The 21,854-nt window shown below is 51.5% G+C and overlaps 1 protein-coding gene across 5 annotated transcripts in view; it reads right to left on the bottom strand.

Moving 5' to 3' along the window:
• NCOA1 (nuclear receptor coactivator 1) overlaps positions 1–21,854 on the bottom strand; it is a 150,403-nt gene that overhangs the window by 39,712 nt on the left and 88,837 nt on the right. For all 5 annotated transcript variants that reach the window (XM_082756848.1, XM_082756850.1, XM_082756851.1 and 2 more), the window contains exons 3-4: positions 16,122–16,224; positions 11,597–11,763 (exon numbers count right to left, since the gene is read on the bottom strand). In XM_082756848.1, coding sequence (XP_082612974.1) covers positions 11,597–11,763; positions 16,122–16,207 — 253 coding nt within the window. In that variant the 5' untranslated portion in view covers positions 16,208–16,224. The remainder of the gene's footprint in view (positions 1–11,596; positions 11,764–16,121; positions 16,225–21,854) is intronic.

The raw sequence follows: 21,854 nt of genomic DNA, 5'->3' as shown, positions 1-21,854 counted from the left end.
CCACTTGCTCTGCCAAGGGGATCTGGTGGTGGAGAAAAGGCTTGGTGGCACGGTGGAAGCACGCCCAGGGGCGGCTGTAGGGTGTGCGCGTTGTCAGGAGGTTCAAGAGTTGCTCCAGTTGTCGGGGAAGGGAGGACGCTGGTTTTAAGGACCCTGTGTCCGTCATCCCAAAGATTTGGGATGGCCCAAACCATTCCCTGCTCCTTCAGCCACCTCCAACGACGTTTTTAAGAACCCTGTGTCCATCATCCCAAAGATTTGGGATGACCCAAACCATTCCCTGCTCCTGCAGCCACCTCCAACCACGTTTTTAAGGACCCTGTGTCTGTCATCCCAAAGATTTGGGATGGCCAAACTATTCCCTGCTCCTTCAGCCACCTCCAACCAATGTTTTAAATACCTGTGTATATCATCCCAAAGATTTGGGATGGCCCAAACCATTCCCTGCTCCTTCAGTCACCTCCAACCACGTTTTTAAGGACCCTGTGTCTGCCATCCCAAAGATATGGGATGGCCCAAACTGTTCTCTACTCCTCCAGCCACCTCCAACCAATGTTTTAAGGACCTGTGTCTATCATCCCAAAGATTTGGGATGCCCAAACCATTCCCTGCTCCTGCAGCCACCTGCAACCACATTTTAAGGACCTGTGTATATCATCCCAAAGGTTTGGGATGGCCAAACCATTCTCTACTCCTCCAGCCACCTCTAACCAATGTTTTAAGAACCCTGTGTCCATCATTTCAAAGATTTGGGATGACCCAAACCATTCCCTGCTCCTTCAGCCACCTCCAACGACGTTTTTAAGAACCCTGTGTCTATCATCCCAAAGATTTGGGATGGCCCAAACCATTCCCTGCTCCTTCAGTCACCTCCAACAACGTTTTTAAGAACCCTGTGTCCATCATCCCAAAGATTTGGGATGGCCCAAACCGTTCCCTGCTCCTCCAGCCACCTCCAACCACATTTTAAGGACCTGTGTCCGTCATCCCAAAGATTTGGGATGGCCCAAACCGTTCCCTGCTCCCCTGTGGCACACTCTGTGCACAAACCCCAGGCTCGGTGCAGCAGCTGCCCCAAAGCTGGAGCAAATATCAGCCTGGGAACCCCATCTGCTGCTCCAGCCCTCATCAGCCCCATGATTCAAAGGTAGTTAGCTGAGACTGGCAGCTTAATTAATTAATGAAAAGACTTCTCAGAACGAGGGAGGGAAGCTGCCTTCCTAAATAGGCAGGGCAGAATGAAAGGTGTCCAATATTATTTAAAACCTTCCCAATGGCATCGTTCGCTTGGCAAGGCTCCGGACCACCAGCTCTTTCCTCCAAGTGCCCCAAAGACCCCAAAATGAAATTGTGGGGCTCAGAGGAAGTCTAAAATATGGACAAGGAGCTCGGCAGCTTCTCGATGAGCACTGGGGAATAATTTCTCCCCGTTTTGCTGAGATGTGAGACCTTTCTTACGCAGGGCTCTTACGTGAAGGCACCGTCATATCCCCACGAGATTGCTTGCTTTGCCCAAGCACCTTTCTTGGCCTAATAAAAGCTCTTACCTCCTGTTATCTCCTCTTTCTTTATTTCCTTTGTTCTCATTGAGAGCATTAAAGCCTACAAAAGGTTGTTCGGGGGAAGAAATTAAATTAAAGTGGACAGAATCCCATGGCCACCTCCCCACACTCAGCCCAGTGACTTTTTTTTCCCCGTGAGAAGGAGGCTGACAGTGCCAAGTCACCAATTTTGCTTCGGGACACCAATCTCAGAGGAAGCAAAATCCACACTGGGCACCGTGCCGTGGCCAGCACGGCATTGCTGTTGCCTTCGAGGGCAGAAGGATCTTCTGAGGGGTTTTGTCTGGCTCCAGGAAGGATGCTGTAGTCCAGGATAAAGGATTTCAATTGAAGGGATTTTTTTTTTCCCTCTTCATTTTCTGCCTCTCTGAAAAATGAGACAGAATTGAAGAGGAAAAAAAAAAAAAGGGAAAAAGAAAAAGCTAATCCAGCACAGCAGAAGGCAAGAGGAGGAGTGATTTCTACAGGTGGTTTATGACTCCCTGCATGATCCACACGCCTGTTACATCCTATCAGAGCCTCTTCTTGTGGCTAGGTGCTAAAGGATTTATTAGTTCTTGACAGTGTGAGATGTTTAAAAGCTTGAGGATGTAATAACCAAATGTTCACTTGTTAAAAAAAAAGGCAATGCTTGGAGAGGTCTGCGCAATTCTTAGCAGCCTCCCCTTCCCCTCGTTCTATATTTAAGCTGCCAGCTAGATTAAAACTGTCAGAAGAGGGATGAGAATTTTATTGACATGCTTTGTAGGTGGTAGGGCTCCATAAAATAAACATATACAGAGGATGCTCCCTGGCGTTACTGCACAGGCAGCGATTTTTTATAGCGCTGACCTGGGGGAGTTTGTATCTGAAATCAATTCCTGATATGAAACAGATTCCAGAGGATGTGGAGAGACAGACTTCACGAGCGTCTGCGGGGAGAGGAGGCAGAGATGCAACCCGTTTCACATTGCACATCGCAACAGAGCAGGGGAGGGCGAGAAATTCCCCGAACCGGCTCCGAGGAACCCCTCGTGTGTCATGCACGAGGTGCAGTTAGCTGCTCTCGTGAAAAATACCTTGTTTTAGTCGCCCCTGAGTCATTTTGCATTGAAAAGAGCAGGCCCGTCCCGTCCTGGCGAGGGGAGCAATGAAAAAACATCCATTTCCTTGGGAAAAAAGGAAAAAAAAGCACAGCGTGGAGAGCCGTGCAAGGATTTCTGCATTACATCACTTCTGCTTGTCACTTCTGCCTGTAAAAGCAAACTGGCGGCCCGAGCTGCGAATTCCACGCCGCGTGTTTACAGCTCAGAGGACACAGGAAACGAGACCTCAAAATGGGGAGATTTATGGGGTTTAAGGCCGGGAGAGATCGCTGCGTTGGCCAACCTGGCTTCCTGAACGCCGCGGAGCCATCGGAGTTCACCCACTTCTACCACAAGGAGCCCTCAACTCCTGTTTGGCTTAGCCCTGCCTCAGGAGCTGCCCAATCCACCGCTTCCCTTGGCAGCTCCTTCCCCAAGCAATCGCCCTCCGAGCTATAAATCTGGGCCCTCTTCCTAATTTGTTTTTTTTTTTTTTTTTTTTGTCTGGCTTGGGCTTTGAGTCATTCTTTGTTACGCTGGATTTAAAAACCTCGCGGGTAGCCAGGGTTTTCCGTTCCTGCCAGCGCTCACGCCGTGTCATCAGCCTGCCCCCGCTCCTCCGGATACTCTCGGCAGAGCTCTTCAGCTTTCCAAGCTGCAAGATGTTTTCTCCAGCCCCGACTCGTTCTCATGGCTCTCCTCTTTTCCTTCTCCAGACTTCGCAATCCCCTTTTTCCCAGCGTGGACACCGGGTCTGGGCTCCACTAGGGTCCCACCACCGTAATGTCACCCACGTCATGTCACCCCCGGGATGCTTACTTCACTTTTTGTCTCGTCAGAGGTTCACATCGACCATCCTTGCTCCCAGGTCTCCTCGAACAGCACCATTCCCCGGGCACCATCCACCCAGCGCTCCTGTTATCACGACGTTGTGCCTCCTTCCACGTCCACGAAGACATCGGGTGGCATCCAGGTGTGGCACAGGCTCCCCAGAAACTCCACCAACCTCGATTTTGGGAACAAAGAGGTTCCTCAGGACAAGGAGAGGTGGCCAGCAGCGTTCCTCTGGCACCCGAGGTTTTGTCGGCTCAGTGGAGGTGACAGGAGATGACAACGGTCGTGGGGTGGTACCAGCAGCAACCTCGTGCTATCGGTGAGGTCTGCTCATAGAAACGGTGACATCTGGTCTAATTAAATCAAGATAAATGAAGCTAAATTGGAAGAAGTGCAGAAAAGACTTCCCGGGCTGATTAAAGGCAAGGCACAACTCTGTGACACGAAGAGCCCAGGAGAGCTGGGTTTGTTTGGACTAGTCGAGCGAAGGTAGGGAACGAGCGCGACAACTTCTTGCCAATACATTAGGGAAGAGCAGTAATTACCAACCAGGAGGAAGAAGAAGCTAAATTAAAGGGCAACGCGGGCAGAGAAATGATCAGAAACTCATTTCCACCGAAAACGAGCAGGTGGTTTCTAATCAGGCACGGAGGGAAGCTCGGTGGCGATGCTCAAATTGGACGGAGAGCACCAGGAACACAACACCAACCCCCCCTACCACTCCCAGCAATTAGCAGTGGGCTCTTCATTAGCACAAAAGCATTCCCCCAAGGATGGAATTTAATGGTTAAAAGGCCTGGATGTGTCTGAGCTCTGTTTGCTTTGGATCAGCCTCCCCCGTTGGGCTTGCAGCGGGCACCTACCGAAGCCAAGGAGGAATTCCTCCTCCCCGCCAGGGTCTAATCTGGCCTCCGGGGTTTGCTTGGTTTTCCTTCTCTAATATATGGTGAAAACTTGGCCTCCGAGCTGGGATGGAAGCGGTGAGAGATGCTCCGAGCAGCACGAGGCTCCTGGAGTGCTTTGGGAAGAAGCAACTCCTGTAGGGCTAACGCAACCACCGCATTTGGGGAATAATAAAGGTTTTCTCCCCAGCACCTCCAAGAACCCAGCACCACCAGCCGAGGAGCTCCTCTCGGACCCTGGGGATGAAGCCAGGGTCTGCAAAACACCACTCGAAGATAAAGGCAAAGCTCCTGATTTCTGAGCTCCTTTAAAGCAAACAGAATCGGGGTAATGCTGAGAAAGTCGATGTGTTGAGAGCGGCGCCTCCGGAACCAGGCTGACAGCCGTAGCCCGAAGGGACTGCAACCTGATTCGAGCTTTGACACAAACCTTCATGTGGTTTTAATTAATTAATTAATGAAAACCCCTTTGAGCGGTTTTCATTTACCCCGTTTCCAGAAGACCTTCCCTCCTCAGATGCCAGCCTGGCTTTTGTTCTTCAGCAAAACCTCAAGGGTTAGGGCTAAACTTTTTGTGCACGACACATCGCCGGCCTTAGAGCTGCGATGCTTTCAGCTCGGGCTATTTCCCCAGCCTTCAGTTTCATGGTTTTCCACGTAAAATGGTTTAAATCCCCTATCTGACTACACAAATGCTGCTCTTCCACTGCATGCAAGACTTTTTTGGGTCTACTGAAAGACCTCGGTGTCAAGTCAGCACATAAAAACCTCCCATTTGGCTAACTCCTGTCCTCCTGCACTGGTTTCTGCCACACTGTGCCTCCTCCCAGCCTTACACCGTTGGTGTTTTCTGCAGACAGGACCACCTTGCCCTTGAACTTCACATTTTAACTTCTCCTCTTCACCTTTGGTACATCTTGAGTCCTTCCTGATGGCAACCTGCAGTCGGCAGAGCAGCTCCAGCTCCTGTCTTCACCCTGCTCCTTCCACGTGGCCACCCTGGGCACCACGACCAGCTTTAACATCACGTCTTCATCAGGTGGGTGGAGATGTGTGTCCTCCTGATGCAACTTTTTCTTAAAAGAAATGCTAATTTTGTGTTTGTTTTTTTTTTTTCCCAACCAAAAATCCGGTCTCCTTCCTTCCTGGCTAGCAGAGCAGCAGGGGAGAGGAGAAGCAATGGGTACGAGCGAAGCGTTCAGATGGAATAAGAGGAAAACTTTTCCAGCTGAGTGCTGGAGAAGCAATTGCACGCTCTCCATCCTTGGGGGCTTCCAGAACCCAACTCAGTAAAGCCCCGTGAGCAGCCTGTGCTGATCCCAGAGACCTCCCGGGGTCCCTTCCAGCCCAAATCCTGCTGCAGCTCTGCCCTCAGCGCCCAGAAACGCGCTCTGCCATCAACGGGCTGCCAGCTTTCAGCCCCAGCCACCGAGTTAATAACCCAGCAGGAATTCTTTAATCTTCCTAAACCAAATGGAAACCATGAAAAGCTCGAGTGAGAAGCCCCAGATCCTGCCCTCCCACGGGTTTTATCAGCGTTCTGCCCATTTGTCGAATAACAACATTATCGGGCCTTGTGATCTTACACGACACCAAATGAGATGGAAACAAGCTTTGTGGAGAAGGAGATGCTTCCAGGCTGACAGAGAGACTGCCAGAGCCCAGACAAAACGTTCGGCTTCTCCAAGAGGACGCTGGGTTACAGCACTGGGAAAGGGAAGGACCAAAATGAAAGAGAATTAAAAAATGTAAAACGCTAGAATACACATTTGGAGAGAAATAATAAAACTCTGCTGAAAACCGGGAACTCACCAGCAGGAATTAGCAAGAACAAAGACCAGGGAGCAAAACTGGAGGAAGTTAAGACACGTCCCTGCCCCAGGATGAATGTGTCCTACTCCTGGGTTAAAAGCACTAAAAAAAGGCACCGAGCACGTTCTGCACGAGGTTCTTTTTCTCGCTGGCTCCGAGGCAGCAGTGCCGGTGCTCCAAGGACCTGAGCAGCTCAATCAGACGCTGGAAGTGCTGCCTCCCATTCCAATCACGGGGAGAAAGATGAATTCAGATGGGAGTCGGTGAAAGAAGGGCACGCAGACAGTTTAGGAGGATCCTGAAGAGAATAAATGCATCACGATTTTTAATTCCTTGTCGTGGCAAAACAAAGCAGGGAACTGCCAGGGGGCAGGAGGGAGGGGGAAGATCCCCAAGGTACCTTCTGCGCCTGCACTGGGGACCTCCTGCCCCTCTTGCAGACTCAGTAACACGGACCTGGGTTAGATATTTCCTCATAGCTACCAAAATTGAGTCCAGGTAGAGCACAACCCCAGCACCACGGCCACAGAAGTTGGGGGGAGCCCGGACCTGGGCAGAAAACCCAGCGGGAAGCCTTGAAGTGCTCCACGCCGGGTTCCTCTGCTCTGGGGTAAAGCTCACCAAGGGCCCCGGCTCTGCGACTTGCTTGCACACACTGCAGAAAATGACTTGCTTTGTGGTTTGATGGGAGCAATTTTACGAGCTTTAATACCCTACCACATCACTCGGCTGCCAGCAGCGCCGCTGGGACAAGAAGGGGCTCTGGACTCAGCGCCCGAGGACGGGGTCTGCTCCTCTCCACCCCACAAATCGCCCCGCAGCCATCACGGGCTGGGAGAGAAGCCTCGTTGCAGGCCACCAGCCCGTCCTTTTCTGACCACTAAATACAAAAAACGAAGCTTTTTTTTGTTGTTGTTGTTTTCTTTTCGGAGCTCGCCATATGGTGGCATTTCCAAACGCCGAAAGAAACTCGGCATTCGTACCGCAGAGGCTTCTATATGTTGCCTGAGGACACAGGACCTCTCCGTGCCAGAAGCTGTACGTGGATATAATAAAATAAATCCAGGGCCAAAGACTCAGAATCTCAGCATATGACAAGACAGCAGGGAAACTTAATTAAAGGCAAGCCACTGACAGCCCAATGATCGTATGCAACGGAGCAGCCAAAGTCAATAATTATTCCATATACTTCGCTTAATTAACCCAGTGTATTTACCCAAAAGGAAAATGACTTCCCCGAGTCGGTTGCCTTACAAATAGGGGGTGTCCATAAATTAAGGATCGTCTTCTTTTGGGGTTTGGTGCTTCCCAGTGTCTTTGGGTATGGCCACGTTTTGGGGAAAAGCTACTCGGAAGTCGTCAGGAGGACGCGCCTCCACCATGGCCTGGAAGAGGACGCTTAAAAGAAATGGAAGAACAAATCCTGGTGGGGTTGAGCAGGCTGAGAAGAGAGAGAGAAACGCTGAACCCCCAAAAATCGTTAAACCAAAGGCTCCAGACACAGCCTTCCGCCCCTCCTTGCCCAAAGTAATTCGACTTACAAATTGAGGGTCATCTTCGCAGGCTAACGCAGCCAGGCGCGGAAAAGGAAGCTCGTTCTTAACCCTCCGCCCTTTCAAAACGTCCTGAAATCAGGTCAATATTCTCTAACGTTGTTAGGGAATGAAACTGCAGCAATTAGAGATGTGATTTTTTTCCCCCCCTTGTGCCCCGACAGACACAAATTTAGCATCTCGGCGGGTCAGGGGTCACTCCTGCGGCTCCCTCGCTGCCACGAGCAGCTCTGCGCCGCGCAGCAACGCCGGGTGCCTCCGTCAGACGGAGTTGTATGAATCCCAGGAACAAATCCATCCTTCTGGCAAGAGCAGAACAAACCTGCTGGGCTTTTTTTGGAGCTCGCAGGACCAGCGAGTCATACGCAGCCCCCCTCAGGTGTCCTGGCGGGGATGGGAGCTGCTCCTCGGCCAGGTCGCCGCTGGCTCGGCGCGGCGCGGCGCTTCGGGCAGCCAGCGAACATCCTGCAGCCCTGCGGGAGCTGCCGAGCGCAGGAAGGACGAGGGAAGGAGGCCCTGGGACGCCCGCGGGGGCCGAGCTGGGACCACGCCGAGGTGTTTCAAGGGCAGCCCTCGGCAGCTCGTCGGGTTGCGGAGGCGGCGTAATGCAAAGCTCGCTGCCAGGTTGATTTATCCTGTTGCGGCGCTGCACTTAACGCCGCCCGCTTTGGAAGGAAATTAAGGACCTTGGCGATGCGGAGGGCTTTGGGGGAAAAGACGTGGTGGCTTCGTGGTAAAAAGGACACTTCCAAGGGCGGTGGGGCTACGAGGGAGGAGACATCGCCCCTCTGATGGTGTGTGGGGCTCGCATCCCCCGTCTCCGTCACACCTCCGCACGCCAGACGCCCCGTCCGTAACCCAAAGGTTGGGTGCTGCCCAAACCGGGCATTTCAGCCAAAATTCTTCTGGGGAATAAGGAGAAACCTTCCCAGAGCTGCTGTGCTGCACAGCCTGCCATTGCAGAGGTGCTGGATGCCAAAGCTCTGCCTTTCCTTGGGGCAGGGGTGACCACTTTCTGTCCCCAGGGCTCAGGCTGGGGACCCCTGGCTGGTATGGGGCCAGCGGAGGAAATTTGGGAAGGAAAACCTTCAGGCATGGTGCCAGGCCAGGAACACGGCATCAGCTGCCTCTGCGTGCAGCACCAGGGTAAAGGGAGGACAGGAGGGCACTCAGCGAGTGCTTGAAGGTGGGAAACACCATGGAAATGGGGCTTGGAGAGAGGAAAAGAGCTCCGGGAAGCAGGGCAGCAGCCTCCTCGGGAGCACCACAGAGCCCTTTGCTCACCCATCTCCACCAGAGCCTCATTTCATGAGGCTGCTGACACCCAAACCTCTGCCTAGACCCCAAACTCTACAGTGCTTGTATGCAGACAACACAAATTTTGCCATTTTACAGGAAAGAAACAAAACAAGTGGCAGTCCGCGCACCGGAGCGGCATTTCCGTTATCCCTGCTCATTTCTGCAGCCACCAAGATGCCCTATTTGTGCCTGTAATTTTTAAAAGGGGTTTTCTTCGTTAAGAAAAGTGGCAACTGAGGGATTTGGTCTCTGCCCGGCAGGGTTTGAAGCAGCACCTTGCTCTGGAGGAAAATAACCTTGGCACCCACGTGCTCGGCACCCTGCAAATCTGGACGCGAAGCGGTGACCCGGTGCTGTGCCCCACCAAGGCTCTGCCACCCTTCAGGATCCCCCAAAAAAAAAACCTCAACCCCGAGAAACTTTTGCAGGACAGATGAACGCTGAAAAATTAACTGCCTGGCCCCTTCCTCCGCGGCGTTTATTGCCGTCTTGGCAGAAGGATTTCAGGTTGCTGCCACAGCCGCAAACTGCTTGTTCTGCCAACTGTACATTACTAACATTGGAAGGGGGCCAAACCTAGGAATCTTTTTTCTAAAAGCATTTGCTTCATACTTTAAATAGCAGCCCGGCAGGCAGGGGGATGGGAGCACGGGCTCGGCGCACGCGTGCGAGCTGCTGCTGGCCGGCCCCGGCCTCGTCCCCGCTCCCCCGGCGCTGCCACCTCCCTGCTCACACCCAGCCGGCTCCACGTCTCACAAATTTCTTTTCCAAATGAAATTAATAATAATTAATAATAATATTGCCTGTTTTTTTTTTCATTTAAAGCCCCTCTGCTGCTCTGCTACAAGGTTGGGTGCCATCCTCCCCGGTGCCGGTGGGTTTTTGCTGCCTTTTGGCTGCTTCTCATCGCGTGCTGGGATGGCTGCAGAGCTCCATGTCACATTATCGTGACCCCAAACCCTCTGACTCCTTTCCTGGGTGTGAAATAACGCCCACAGGTGGGTTTCCCAACACTGCACGGCAAGGAACAGCGCTGCAAGACACTTTTACAACGCTTTAGGAAGCAAAACTCAACCTGGATAGCTGGCAAATATTGATTAGTCGTGTGCTGGGAAACAGAGAGGGGGAAGAGGAAGGGCACGGGCAGAAAACACGACGTCCAACAGCCAGCACAGCTACGAGGACACAAAATTGCCTTTGAGCACGGGACAAATACCCTGACATTTAGCCAGATTTCTCCTACCTCCTGACGAAAAAAAACCACTCCTGCAATAAATGGCAAAGAACAAATCCGGGTGAAGTTTCTCTTCTTGGGTGATTTGGTGCAGCGCTAGATAAGGCCGCAATACGGAGCAAAGCTCAAGGAACGAGATTTTTAAGTCGTGCTTGCCCTGGTTAATGTTCAGCCCCGCTGCGCAACGTCAAGGAAAACTAATGAACGGTGAAGTGGCAGCGAGCAAGGAGCTCGGCGTGCTCGCCCACTACCAAATTCTTCTCGGAGCTCAGCCCCAACGTGAATGAAATCCACGTTTTTAGCAGGAATGTGAGCCCAACGCTTCACAAAGCGTCTCTTCCTCCTCGTAGGAGTGCAGCTCGGTGCCTGAATTAAGAGCGAAGCGGGAGGACCTTACACCACCGCGTAAATTGTTTGTGACGGCCTCGATGGGCACCCCCAGGTCCCGGCTGCAGGGTTTAGGAAAACTTTAGCATCTGGTATCACGCTCGGGGCGTGCAGCAGGAGCTTTGGCACAGGTCCTGGTTGACTGATGATGCTCTCTGAGCACTGAGACGAGCTGAGTGGTGTTCACCTTGTGCTAAAAGGACATCGGCTCCACACGCCCACCCCCGCAGGGCTGGGGATGGGCTCGGGGAGGGATGCTGAGGCTGCGGGGCTGAATCCTGCTCCCTGACACGCACACACCTTAACGCACCTCGCCTCTTTTCCTGGGCGTCGCTTGAGCCCTTTGGACCTGCGTATTTCAATCTGCAGGTTGACTCTCAGGGTGAATTTTAACCTTTTTACGGCCTCTCAAGCATCTCCTCTCTGTTTGCCGTTCGCGGTGCCCGCGTTCACCGGCGCTAGGTGGCTTCGTGCCCCTCGGATCTGTTTTGTTGGCAGGAAAACACATCTGACAAGGGGAAATGGTTCTCCACGAAATCTTACACAGTACGTGGCAGACCCAGCTGTCAAAAACCTTACCCCAGCTAGAAAACGGGTTTTCTGCCCACCCTAATGGCAGCATTGCTGGTAAGTACTGAATAGGACCAGTCCTGAAAGCTTAAGAAGTGCTTCTGTTCATTGATATCTACGGAATAAGCCCAGGACAAACCACAAACCATGAGCCAGGCACCACTTTGCAGTCAGTAGCACCTTCAGACACCAAGGTGGCTCCTCCAACGAGCTCAGCAGCGGCCCTAAAAAGCACTTTTCATCTTAACCCTTTAATAAAGCAGGAAAAGGAAAACTGAAAATGGAAGTCCTGATTATTTGCCCAATTTAGGGTCCACAACGCACCGGGTGAAGGCTCCCCAGCTTTCAGACAAGCCAGGGCAGGAGGCTGCTGCCTTACCTTGCTCCAACCTCTTCATCTGCTGGATCTGGTCAACCGTCTTCTTCAGGATCTTGCATTTGTCTGGCTTGACACTCAGGGTGTCGATGTCCCCGATGTTTGCAGACAGCAGCTCCGCCAGCTCCTCTAAATATTTGTTCTCCTGTTCCCGACGCCGCTTCTCATTGCTGTGACAGAAAATAAACAAATTAAACGCCATGGTAATGATTTCCCTCCGCTGCTCAGCCCAGCCACACCTATGCTAGGCAAGGACCTACAAATACAAGTGCTGGCCACGGTCACGGCCTTGCTATAATCCAAACAGCTCCAACACACTGGGGAGTTCATTCAGGCCTTTGTCTGGTTTCATATGTAGAAAAATATTCAAAATTAACGCCAAGGAAGACACGTGTGTCCCAGCCCAGCAGACCTGTAACATCCAGGCCTCTGCCTTTCTCTCCAAGTTAGTTTTAAGCCTACAATGCCTCTCGTTTTTCCTCCAGCTGTCACCAAGTTGAATCCTAAATTCACACCTAGAGGCGAACAACATCCACCGGAGATCACCAAAGTGAAAATCACAGCGACCGTGTCACAGGGACAAGGGCGAGATGAAAAATATTCATGAGATAACTTTTTTTGCCCACTGAAAACCGCTTTTTTTTTTTTTTTTTAGCCCAAAGCCAGTGCCCCAGCACTCTCCCATCACTATTTCTATATTCTGAGGACTGAAGACAAATTATTCACGTGCTAGAACGTGGCCGGCATTCAAGCCACCCCGGACACTCTAACATATTCCTTTGCCACGGGGTTTAAAAGCAGCATGGTCACCAAAACAAACTGTGCAGATTTGGAAGACAAACTGAGCTATTTCCCCTAGTGCACCTTCCTCCGTATCAACTGTGGGATGAAACGAGGACAGCTCCAAATGCCAACCCCAGCTCCATGCCACCTACCAATGCCTTTTATCTGATTTATTTATTTTTTTTTCCAATAAGCCACCTAATCTTTCTTGTAAGCTCCGCAGGACACGCTCTCTGGAAGATGCTATCTTAGAAATTACTGCCTGAAAGTTACGCCGACACGACGCACCATGTGGCACGATGGGATGGTTCTGGCCTCAAAGAGGCCGAGATTTTGCACGTAAGGCAGGGCAGAGTTTCCAGAAGACAAGGCAGGTCCTCCAAAGCCCCTCTGCCCCGCGAGGGGGACGTGGAGCATTGCCAGAAAACGCTACTTACCCCAGCCGAACCAAAAGCCCAGTTCCTGAGGGAATTTAGATCCCATCACGGATGGGCTCTGATGTGTGCTATGGGTTGAAACGAGCTCTGCTAGCAGCTGGAGGCTTTGCAAAGAGGTTTGCTTTGTTTTACCTGCCAACAGGGGTGCGTAGCGAGCGCAAGGCATCAGGAGCTTGAAAATCCCCTGATAACCCTGGGTAATCCCAGCTGTCCAAAATCGGAGAGAACAACACCAGCCCTCCCCTCCTTGCGTAGCCTACGTGGTAGTTTCCTTATTCTTCCTTAATTCCAGCCATTTAATTAGCTCAATATCCAGGCCTAACAGGCAGGCTCTGCCCCTCGGGTATTTTGCTGTTGCTTGAAGTTGTTCTCAGGTGAAAATGTCTGAAGACTGCAGGCCACGGTGAGCCTCCTATCGCCTCCTACATCACCTCAGCCTCTTCCTCCCCTTGGCACGACTGCCGAGGGGGGCAAGAGAAATGGTTTGCACTCAAGGCATTCAGCAGAGAAGCAGAACCACAAAAGAAAATAATTATTATCCACAAAGCAAAGCCAGCTGCAGGGTGAGGAGGACACGAGCTGCATTTCTGCTCGGGTCACCGGCCTTGTGGAGCCCACGGTGAAGACTTCCCATGGGGGGGACCACCTGGAAGCTCCCCTGCAGTGACCTCAGGAGCTTTTGCTTCTCAATTCTGTGCCTTTCAAGGGTTTTCAGGGAGCCTGGCCAGCTCCAGGGCCACGGGGCAGGCTGCATTCCCAAGCGGTGCACCAGCAGTGGGTCCCCACCACGACCTCAGCCTCTTGGACGTGGGCGCCAGCGCAGGCAGCACTGCAGAGCAAGGCGAGCTTTGCAAAGCGACCCATTTACAACGTGGGAAGCACCAAGCCCTACCCCGTCACACGTCCTCAAGGGACCTAACACGCTTGGCAGGGACTGGGATGGATGTGGAAGGGATGGGTCTACCCGAAAAGTGTCACCTTGCCCCCTCCTCGCTCCTACCGAACGCGCTGCTCCCGTTGCCACCACGAACGTGCTGTAAAGAGGCCAGCAGCGCTTTTGCTTTTTTTTTTTTTTTTTTTCTTGGATATTACCTAAAAGAGAAGCGAGGCAAGGTGCCAACAGGAGAAGAATCCCTAAGCAGAGAGGCAGAAGTGAAGGAGAAGTGAGCGAACCCACTGCAAAGCCCGAGCGAAGTGGCACACCGAGCCGGAGTCACACCACCGAGCACTCAGGATCTACCCAGCCACGGGCAGGCAAATGCTCCTCGCAGGAGCCGGATGAGTATTTAAGTTAAGGTCAAATTAATTCCTAGCTCGCCCCGCGAACCAAAAAGAAATAGCAGGGGGAAAAAAAAAATAATAATAAAAAAAAAAATCCCTCTGTTGTGGGTGAGCTCATTTCATGAAAACCCTTAATGTCGCTGTTGCTGTGGCAACTTTCGAATTGTAGGAGGGAGAATTGGCCAATTTTCCTTACATAAAGGCATCATGAGAATATTACAGCAGTGGGCTGTTCTTTATGACTCCGAATTATCATCAAAAGCAACAGTTAAACCTTCCTGGTTTTAACAAAGGAGGTTTGAAGTTCGCTTTGCTCCAGACCACGTTATGAAGGGACTGTGGGCAGTCTGCGGGACTTCGGGAGGACGAGGTCCCTGCCCTGTGCCACTGCGAGCTGGGAGATTTCCTTTCCTAAAGAAAGCAAAAGACAGCACAGGGGAGGACTTCTTGGTCTTGCTCACGTGCTTCAGCTCTATGGCTTGCTGCTTGGTGGCTTCGAGCTTCTATGAAGACTTTTGGGTGCTTCGTGCGTGTGAAGAATTGTGCTTGGATGAGGAAGGAGAATCCTTCACCCCAAAGTCTCTGCTTCTCTACGATCAGTTTGTTCCTCGCCCTGCACATCTGGAAAACTTTCTGATGTCTCTTCTCGGGGTGCTTAGTGATGTGAAAAGCAAACAGAAGAGCCTCGTTTCCCAAAGGCAAACCAGACAAAGCAAGGCCAGGTGTGTGTGCCCACATATTTAGAGCAGGTCCTCCAGGAGGGGGGTGCGAGCCCACCTGGCTCCCCATGGCAGAGCTGTGGGGGACTCGAGGCACGGGGGCTTCATCCTGGGGTGGGGACCAGCCCTGAGAGCAGCCTGGAGCCAGCAGCAAGGGCTGCAGAGCTCTGACTCAAACAGGCACCGACTCAAAGTGACTCAGCCAGAAATGGGAAATAGCTCACGTGATCGCTACAGCATTTGTCAGGAATAAGGCAGATACCTCAAGGGCTATCAAAATGTGTTCTGCAATTACTTCTTGTTTTAATGGCACAGCTAAGCCATGAGCTACAGAGGCTTTGTGAGGTGTGCAAACCCTACGGAGGAGAGATGTGACGATGAAAAACTGCAATAAACTGAAATCCTCAGACAAGCACTTAATATTTCTCTCCCTTATTCTACTGGAACCCTGTAGCCTTTGCACTTATTGCCTCCCATGCCATGTAGAGCTATAACTGACAGAAAACACGCCCAGAGTTTGCTCAGTACATCAATATTCTGTGACGATGAGCAAACAGGCTGTAGAGGCACAGTCAGCAGCAGCAGCGCTGTAAATTCATCCTCACTAATAGATGATATTGCAATGGAAAAAAAGATGCACAGGATTCACAGAGCCAGCAAAAGCCTGGCTCTCACTCGTGTGGATCTAGGACTTGTTAATGTTAACTCAGCTGGCAACGTAGCTGGGACGGGAAGGCTCAGTCATTAGCAAAGGGTGCGTTTCCACAGGGAGCTGAGTTTTGAAGCAGTCTGCATCAGCAGACAAATGAAAGTATTTCAGAAGGAAGCTGTTTCCTAATTGCACCACGGAGCACGAGGGTTGCCACCGAAGTTTCTGAATATTACACAATAGGTATTTCTTGGGAAGCTGGCATGAAGAGGCAGAAGGCTTGGGCTGATCCACAGCCCTCACTACTGCCCTTTACAGAAGTATCTGCCCGAAATTTACCCTGAGCAAGCTTTCTTGATGCTCCTCCACTCGATCGAGTGCTCTCGATTTATAAAATCAATACATTAACTTTGATAACAAGCCTCTAATCATCATTTGCCACCTAACAACAAGCGGAGCAGATGGGGAGCTGCATTTCCATCATGCTCCATCTTCCACCGCAGCCACTGATAAAAGCAAAGCGAAGTTCTGGTGGGAAGTGTGAACGTTTACGAGTGGCTGAAACCCGGCTCCATCTGCTCGAGCAGACGGGACCAAACGACGCCGTCAGAATGACAAAGTAGCCGGGGCAGGGGATGGATCCGGAGCAGCACACGTACCTCTGGGCCGTGTCGCAGGGCGAGCCTTTCCTCTTCCGCGAGTCAGGGTTGGCAGGGTCCGTTGAGCTGTCCCCAAGGCCGCTCATGTTGACCTAATTTGCACCTGGAAATGAAGAAAAGATGGGGTCAGGACGAGGGATCTGCAGTTTCAGGATTGGTCCCGATGTGGCAGCACCAGAAAACATCAAGCGAGCCACCTCTGAAGAAGTAATCAACCCAACGCAAGTTGTCCCGATTGAATTTATGCCTCGTTTCGTCAGTTTGTGAGGGAAAAGGTGTGAAGAGAAGACAACTGGTCACGTTACCCTCCTTTTGGTGTCCCACGGTCACCATTTGGCCAAGCCAGCCCTCACCACCAGGACCAGCACCGCCGCACCACAGCCTGAGCTCTTCCCTGCATCCCTGCAGATTTGGGCTTCCTGGCCCTTACAAGGGCTTTGTTTACACGCACACATTTCATCCCTTTTGGTTTTATTTCCTTTTCCTGCAAGCGTTGCCTTTTAGCTTTTATCACATCCCCAGCCCCGGCGCCATCTCCTCCTGGTCCCTCTGCCTCAGGGCTTCCCAAGGCCTCGCCACCCGCCTTGTATCCATATCCCGGCTCCCCCCACACCTCCTTTTCCCCCAGCACAGGGCCTGGGCTTTAATTAGAGCTGCCAAATGACCCATCTACAGCAGGACACGGCATCTTCCCACCCACTGGAGGGGCTGAGAGCCTCCCTTGGCCTCTCCCTCCATGAGGCACCTCCCGGCCTGCTCTCCTCAGTGCCTGGCCGGCCTACCGATATTTCCAGGGCACAGCTTCAAGAGATGTCGGATAAAGAACCTAAAAGGGGCCTGTAGGAAAGCTGGGCAAGGAATGAAGCACTGTGTAAGGCCAGAAAGGGCAAGGAGGCCAGTTTAGTCTTTTCTCAGGATCCTTCACCTCTGAGCTGCACTGAAGGGGTTTGGCCAAAGACCCAAGAACCCAACCCAGCCCAGTCACCCTGCTCGGGATGCCCAGATGGGACCAAACCTGTCTCCTACAGGTCTAAAAACCCTCCAAGACATCAAACCAAGGGACACTGCTGCTCCAAAAAGTAATCAGCCATGCACGGTGCCTCTCTTGCTTTCCCGAAGCTGTTCAGTGATTTTTTTTTCCAGTCACAGCAATAATTCAATGCTGGATATTGCCACCCTTCAAATACTTCATTTATTTTCTAATTTTTACAAGTGTTTAGCATTGTGAGAAGATACAATGCCTGAGGAATAAAGTAATGGGACCCCACACAAGAATTTCGTTGTGTGGGTAGGGAGCAAAGGGACCAAGTTATTAAACTTAGTTCCCCTCATTTCTTACATTGCTTTCCAAAAGCTGGAATTTTAACGAGCACTAAAGCGTTGACAAAGTGCTGTAAAACAAACCCTACAAGACTCTTTCACAGCCTCCCCAGCCCAGATTACCAAAGTATTTTATTCAGCAGGCCCAAAATGCACGGCTCGATGCCTCCTCTGACAGGGACGCTCTGGACCAACCCGATGACCCATCTCTGCACTCAGCTTTTAAACTATCTCCTCCGAAATAAAGGGAATATTTCTGCTTCCAGAGCAGCAATAAAGGAAAGCAAACCCTTTCTGCAGCACGCAACCATTTCTGCTAACGCCTGCGTCACCATTACCAAGGTGAGAGCAGCTCCTGGAGTTATTTCAGCGATACCAGCGCCGCTGCTCGACGCCGCCTCCTGTGCAGAGCAGGGTGAGCTCCACAGCTCGTCCACAGCCAGGAACCCTGAGGAGATGCCAGCAAGCCGGCCATGACCACGGGGACGAGTTCATTCCCCGCTATTCAGCGTGTTTGAAATGAGGAGCGATGCCAAAGCAAATAGACAGGAGGGGGGAAAGGTAAACTCTTTAAAATATTGGTGATCGGAAAACTAGAAGTGATGCATCACCTGCTCGGGGTGAGAAGGGGTTTCTGAGTTTTCAGACAAGTTTTCAGCGTTTTCAAACCCCTTCCTTCCACAGCAGACAGAGCAAATGGCACCCTGGTGGCTTCCTTGGCTTGCAGTCAACATCTGCCTCGTGCACAGGTCAAAAAACCCATCAATATTGACATTAAAAGTTTAACTTGCCCCCACCAACACACTGAATCCTGATAACTCGTGTTGCTCCTCCAAGCCCTGATCCCGCGTTATCAGCAGCCAAATCAAAACAAAAAAAAAAGTTCTTTAGGACCTGGGACGTGGCAGGTAGGGGCAACCGTCCCACTGGGATGCGTGACCTTGGCAAGAGCCGCCAGATGCCCCAGAGAGGTGAATTAAGGACAAAATTGCAGCCTTAGCTGAAATCCTTGGCTTGCGTTAAGCCCTTGATGTAATACATTCAGTGTTTCTTTTTATTGTAAAAGTAGTTTATTTTACAGCAAAACTTGCCAGGACGGACAGGCCAAAAATGTAATCTGGTCTAAAAATAGCCCGCTGAGCCCCACGAGCACTGGTGGACAAGGGCAAGGGTTGCGCTCCCAGTGAGACCACGCCGGGGCATTTTCGCAGGAAACCTGATTTCTAAACACCAACTTCTTGTAAAAATGTTAATATTCTGCTCGGATAGGAAAGCAAACAGAAACAGATGAAGTGCAGCATGACGGTAACGAAAACAAGCTAATTAGTTCGGCTGGGGGGGGAGCAGGGGCAGTGGTTTCCAGGCTTTGTACGAGTTGTCCCTGATGCAAACCTGGTAAAACAACTGCTCCTTTGCTGTCGCTAAGGTTTGCCACCAGAGCTGCAATGAGGGGCTGCACCAAACGCTGCTGTTTCACCCAGGGGATGCTCAGGGGTTATTCACAAACCCACGACCAGCGCCGCGTTGACGCACGGTTTTTGGCTTTCCAAAAAGGAGCCACAGCCCAGAGACATCGCAGCTGTCCCCAGCCCACCGCTCGGACACAAACCTGCTTCGTGTTGCAAACCCAAGACATTCAGTGTGTGCTTGCTGTAAGCATGGACATTCTCAAAAAGTCGCTGCAATTTGCAGCTTCACGCGTGGTCCTAGGATGTGCAAGTCAGTGATCTTGCAGCAGCAGTGTAAAGGAGCAATGCTGCAACTTACCCCGCATGTGAAAGCAAAGAAAGCTCCTCTGACACAAACCACAGCTCCCTGCTGCCAGCTAGACCAGGGCTAAACTCAAGCAGCAGGCAAGGTCTGCAGCAAGAACTTCTCAGAGATGGTTCTTACCCTGTGGAGACAGATACAGCACCAGGCACGGGTTTGTCTTGCCGTCAGCACCCCGCTGCACCACTGCATCTGCTCACAGGGGACAATTTGTCTCAAAGAGACTAATTGGAAGAAAAAAAAAAAGCTGAAGAGGGGAATGGATAAGAAGCACGAGAGCTGACGTCACCTCCCACAGCCATGCGGATGAATCCACCTCTGATTTCTAACCCTGCACTCTCCCCTCCTTCATCGATCCCAAACGTCCACCTGAAGGAGCTGCTGCTTTTTGGATGCTAATGAACATCCTCGCAGGGACAAGAGCCTTGCTCACCCGGGACACAGAGGCTCCAGCCCCAGCCCACATCAATATTTCAACACGACCTTAGGGATCTTTACAAGAACGCAATTTCCATATTAACAAAAAATAACAAAAAAAAGAAAAGAAGCGTGTGAATTGCTGAGGCTTAGTGCTTGTGCTGTCATACTAACACCAACTGTGATTTTGATTTGTCCATGACCACTGAAAGCAAAAAAAAGACAAGAGCTGACCACTGAATACTTAATTCTCACAGAACTTCATTTTCCTAAAATGTATTTTCCATATTTTGGATGAGTTTGACCCAAAAAACGGCTTAGAAAATACTGCTGACATCTACGGGAGAGAGGCACAATCAGTAGGGCTGCTCTACAGAGAACTCCAGCATTGGAAAAATCCCTCACATTACACCCATTTATCAGCAAAATACAACCCATCTGTGCGTACACAGCCTCAATTAGAGGTAATTAAGAGCATACTCGGAATGTCATAAGGATACATCTATATCGTTGCCCTCACAAGTTCATCGCCAGCTGCTAATCCGAGCACTGGGGTCAGAACAAGATTTAATTTAAAAGAAAAAAAAAATGCACCAAAAAAAAACTTCTGCAGATTAAGGGTGAAACAACGAAGCCGTAATGTGGCCAGCAGGGAAGCGAGGGGTGAGACCAAGTGAGTCACTCGCTAACCCGCTGCATGTGTTGTTACTTCGGGTTTTTTTTCTTTCAAACTTCTTTTCCTGACCTCATCCCCAACAACAACAACAACAAAAATAATAAAAAAAACAAAAAAGGAGAGACTTCCAGCCCCGCTCTTTCGGCTGCTGAAGTTGTCAAAAACAAATGTCACATCTGTTTTGTGCAACGCTCCTTGTGGGGGGGGGGGGGAAAATCCCTGGATCCATATGCCACCACGCCAGCACTGGCCAGCAGACACGTCTGCCTTCAATCGAAATCCTCTTTTCTTGGTACCTTACCCCAATTTCCCTGCCTGTCTCCTCCTGTCTCTCCCCCAGCCTCTGTCTCCTGCCCGAGCCCCACCGAGATGCCGACAGATGGACCCTTTGGCTCTGGGACATCAAACCCTACCTGGAAAGAACAGTTGGAATAAGAAAAACCCTGGGTTTCTGGCAGAAGATGAGCAAAGCAGTGCAGAAAAGAAAGGTGGAAATAAAACCCGTCAGCAAAAGATCTCCAAGTTGTTTTCTTCCTCTATGAACCCCGTCTGCTTCTGTTGGTGGTGAGTCCATCTTTATGGTGCTCTGCCACCCCAGAGCACATCACGCAGCCCAGGGAATGCAAATATCAGGATTTCTCTTCATTCCCATTACCCATCCTGGCCTGAACATCCCCTCTTGGCATCGAGTGATCGGCTTTGTATCATTACTGCAATAATTATTATTATTACAGCAATGATGTTGGTGCAGTGCTCAGAGCCTCCAGGGATGCCAGCTTGGCTCTCCTGTGTGGGACCACGGAGGGGACGCAGTGGCACCTGTTTCCATGAGGGGATCCAGGCAAGGAGAGATGAAAATCATCACCTGAGACTGAATTCAAGCAGAATTCAAAGTACCTCAAGATACAGCTAACCGAGAGGAGCTCAAGGTCACCAGGAGGGCTCGAGGAAAGCTGCGGTAGCCCCGTGTCCCTGTGATCATTAGGGCCACAAGAGGAAGGAGATGAAAGATGAAGATTTATTTTCACCGGCCTCCAAAGACAGAGTGCTGGGCACCTTTTGGTGTGGGGGCAGAGCAGCTTGCTCCGACGTCCCCACAAACAGACGCTGTGTCCCTGTTGCTGGCTGCACCCCGTGCCCCCGGTGCCTGCAGGGCTGGTGTTTGCTTCCCTTCCTACGAGCTAAGTGGGACATGCAGAAATCTTAATTATCGCCAGCTCTGCCGAGGCAGCGGGCTAATAAAAGCTGTCAGCTCGGGGATGCGCTGAAGCGAAAGCCCACGGTCTCAATTCCCCAGCAAGCGTGCGAGCGCATCCGCGCCCACCTGCTGCCTCGTCCCGTGGGCAGGGGGACACGGAGGACAGGCTCACGCTGCCAAAATCCTTCCAGAAAGGTTTTCCAGAGTTGTTTGCCTTAAGGAAAATGGATTCCAGCACCCCTGGGCCCAGCAGTGCTGCCTGAGGGGCAGGGGGAGCCTCTGGGCCTGGCCCTGAGCAGCGCTGAGGCGAGCCCGGCTCCGGCCTCTCCGCACCTCCCTGCGGGTACTGAGG

This window comes from Aythya marila, assembly GCF_965140915.1.
Source record: "Aythya marila genome assembly, chromosome: 3".
NCBI lineage: Eukaryota > Metazoa > Chordata > Aves > Anseriformes > Anatidae > Aythya > Aythya marila.
The sequence above is the reverse complement of the archived record's forward strand: the minus strand, read 5'-3'. Positions and strand labels throughout refer to the sequence as shown.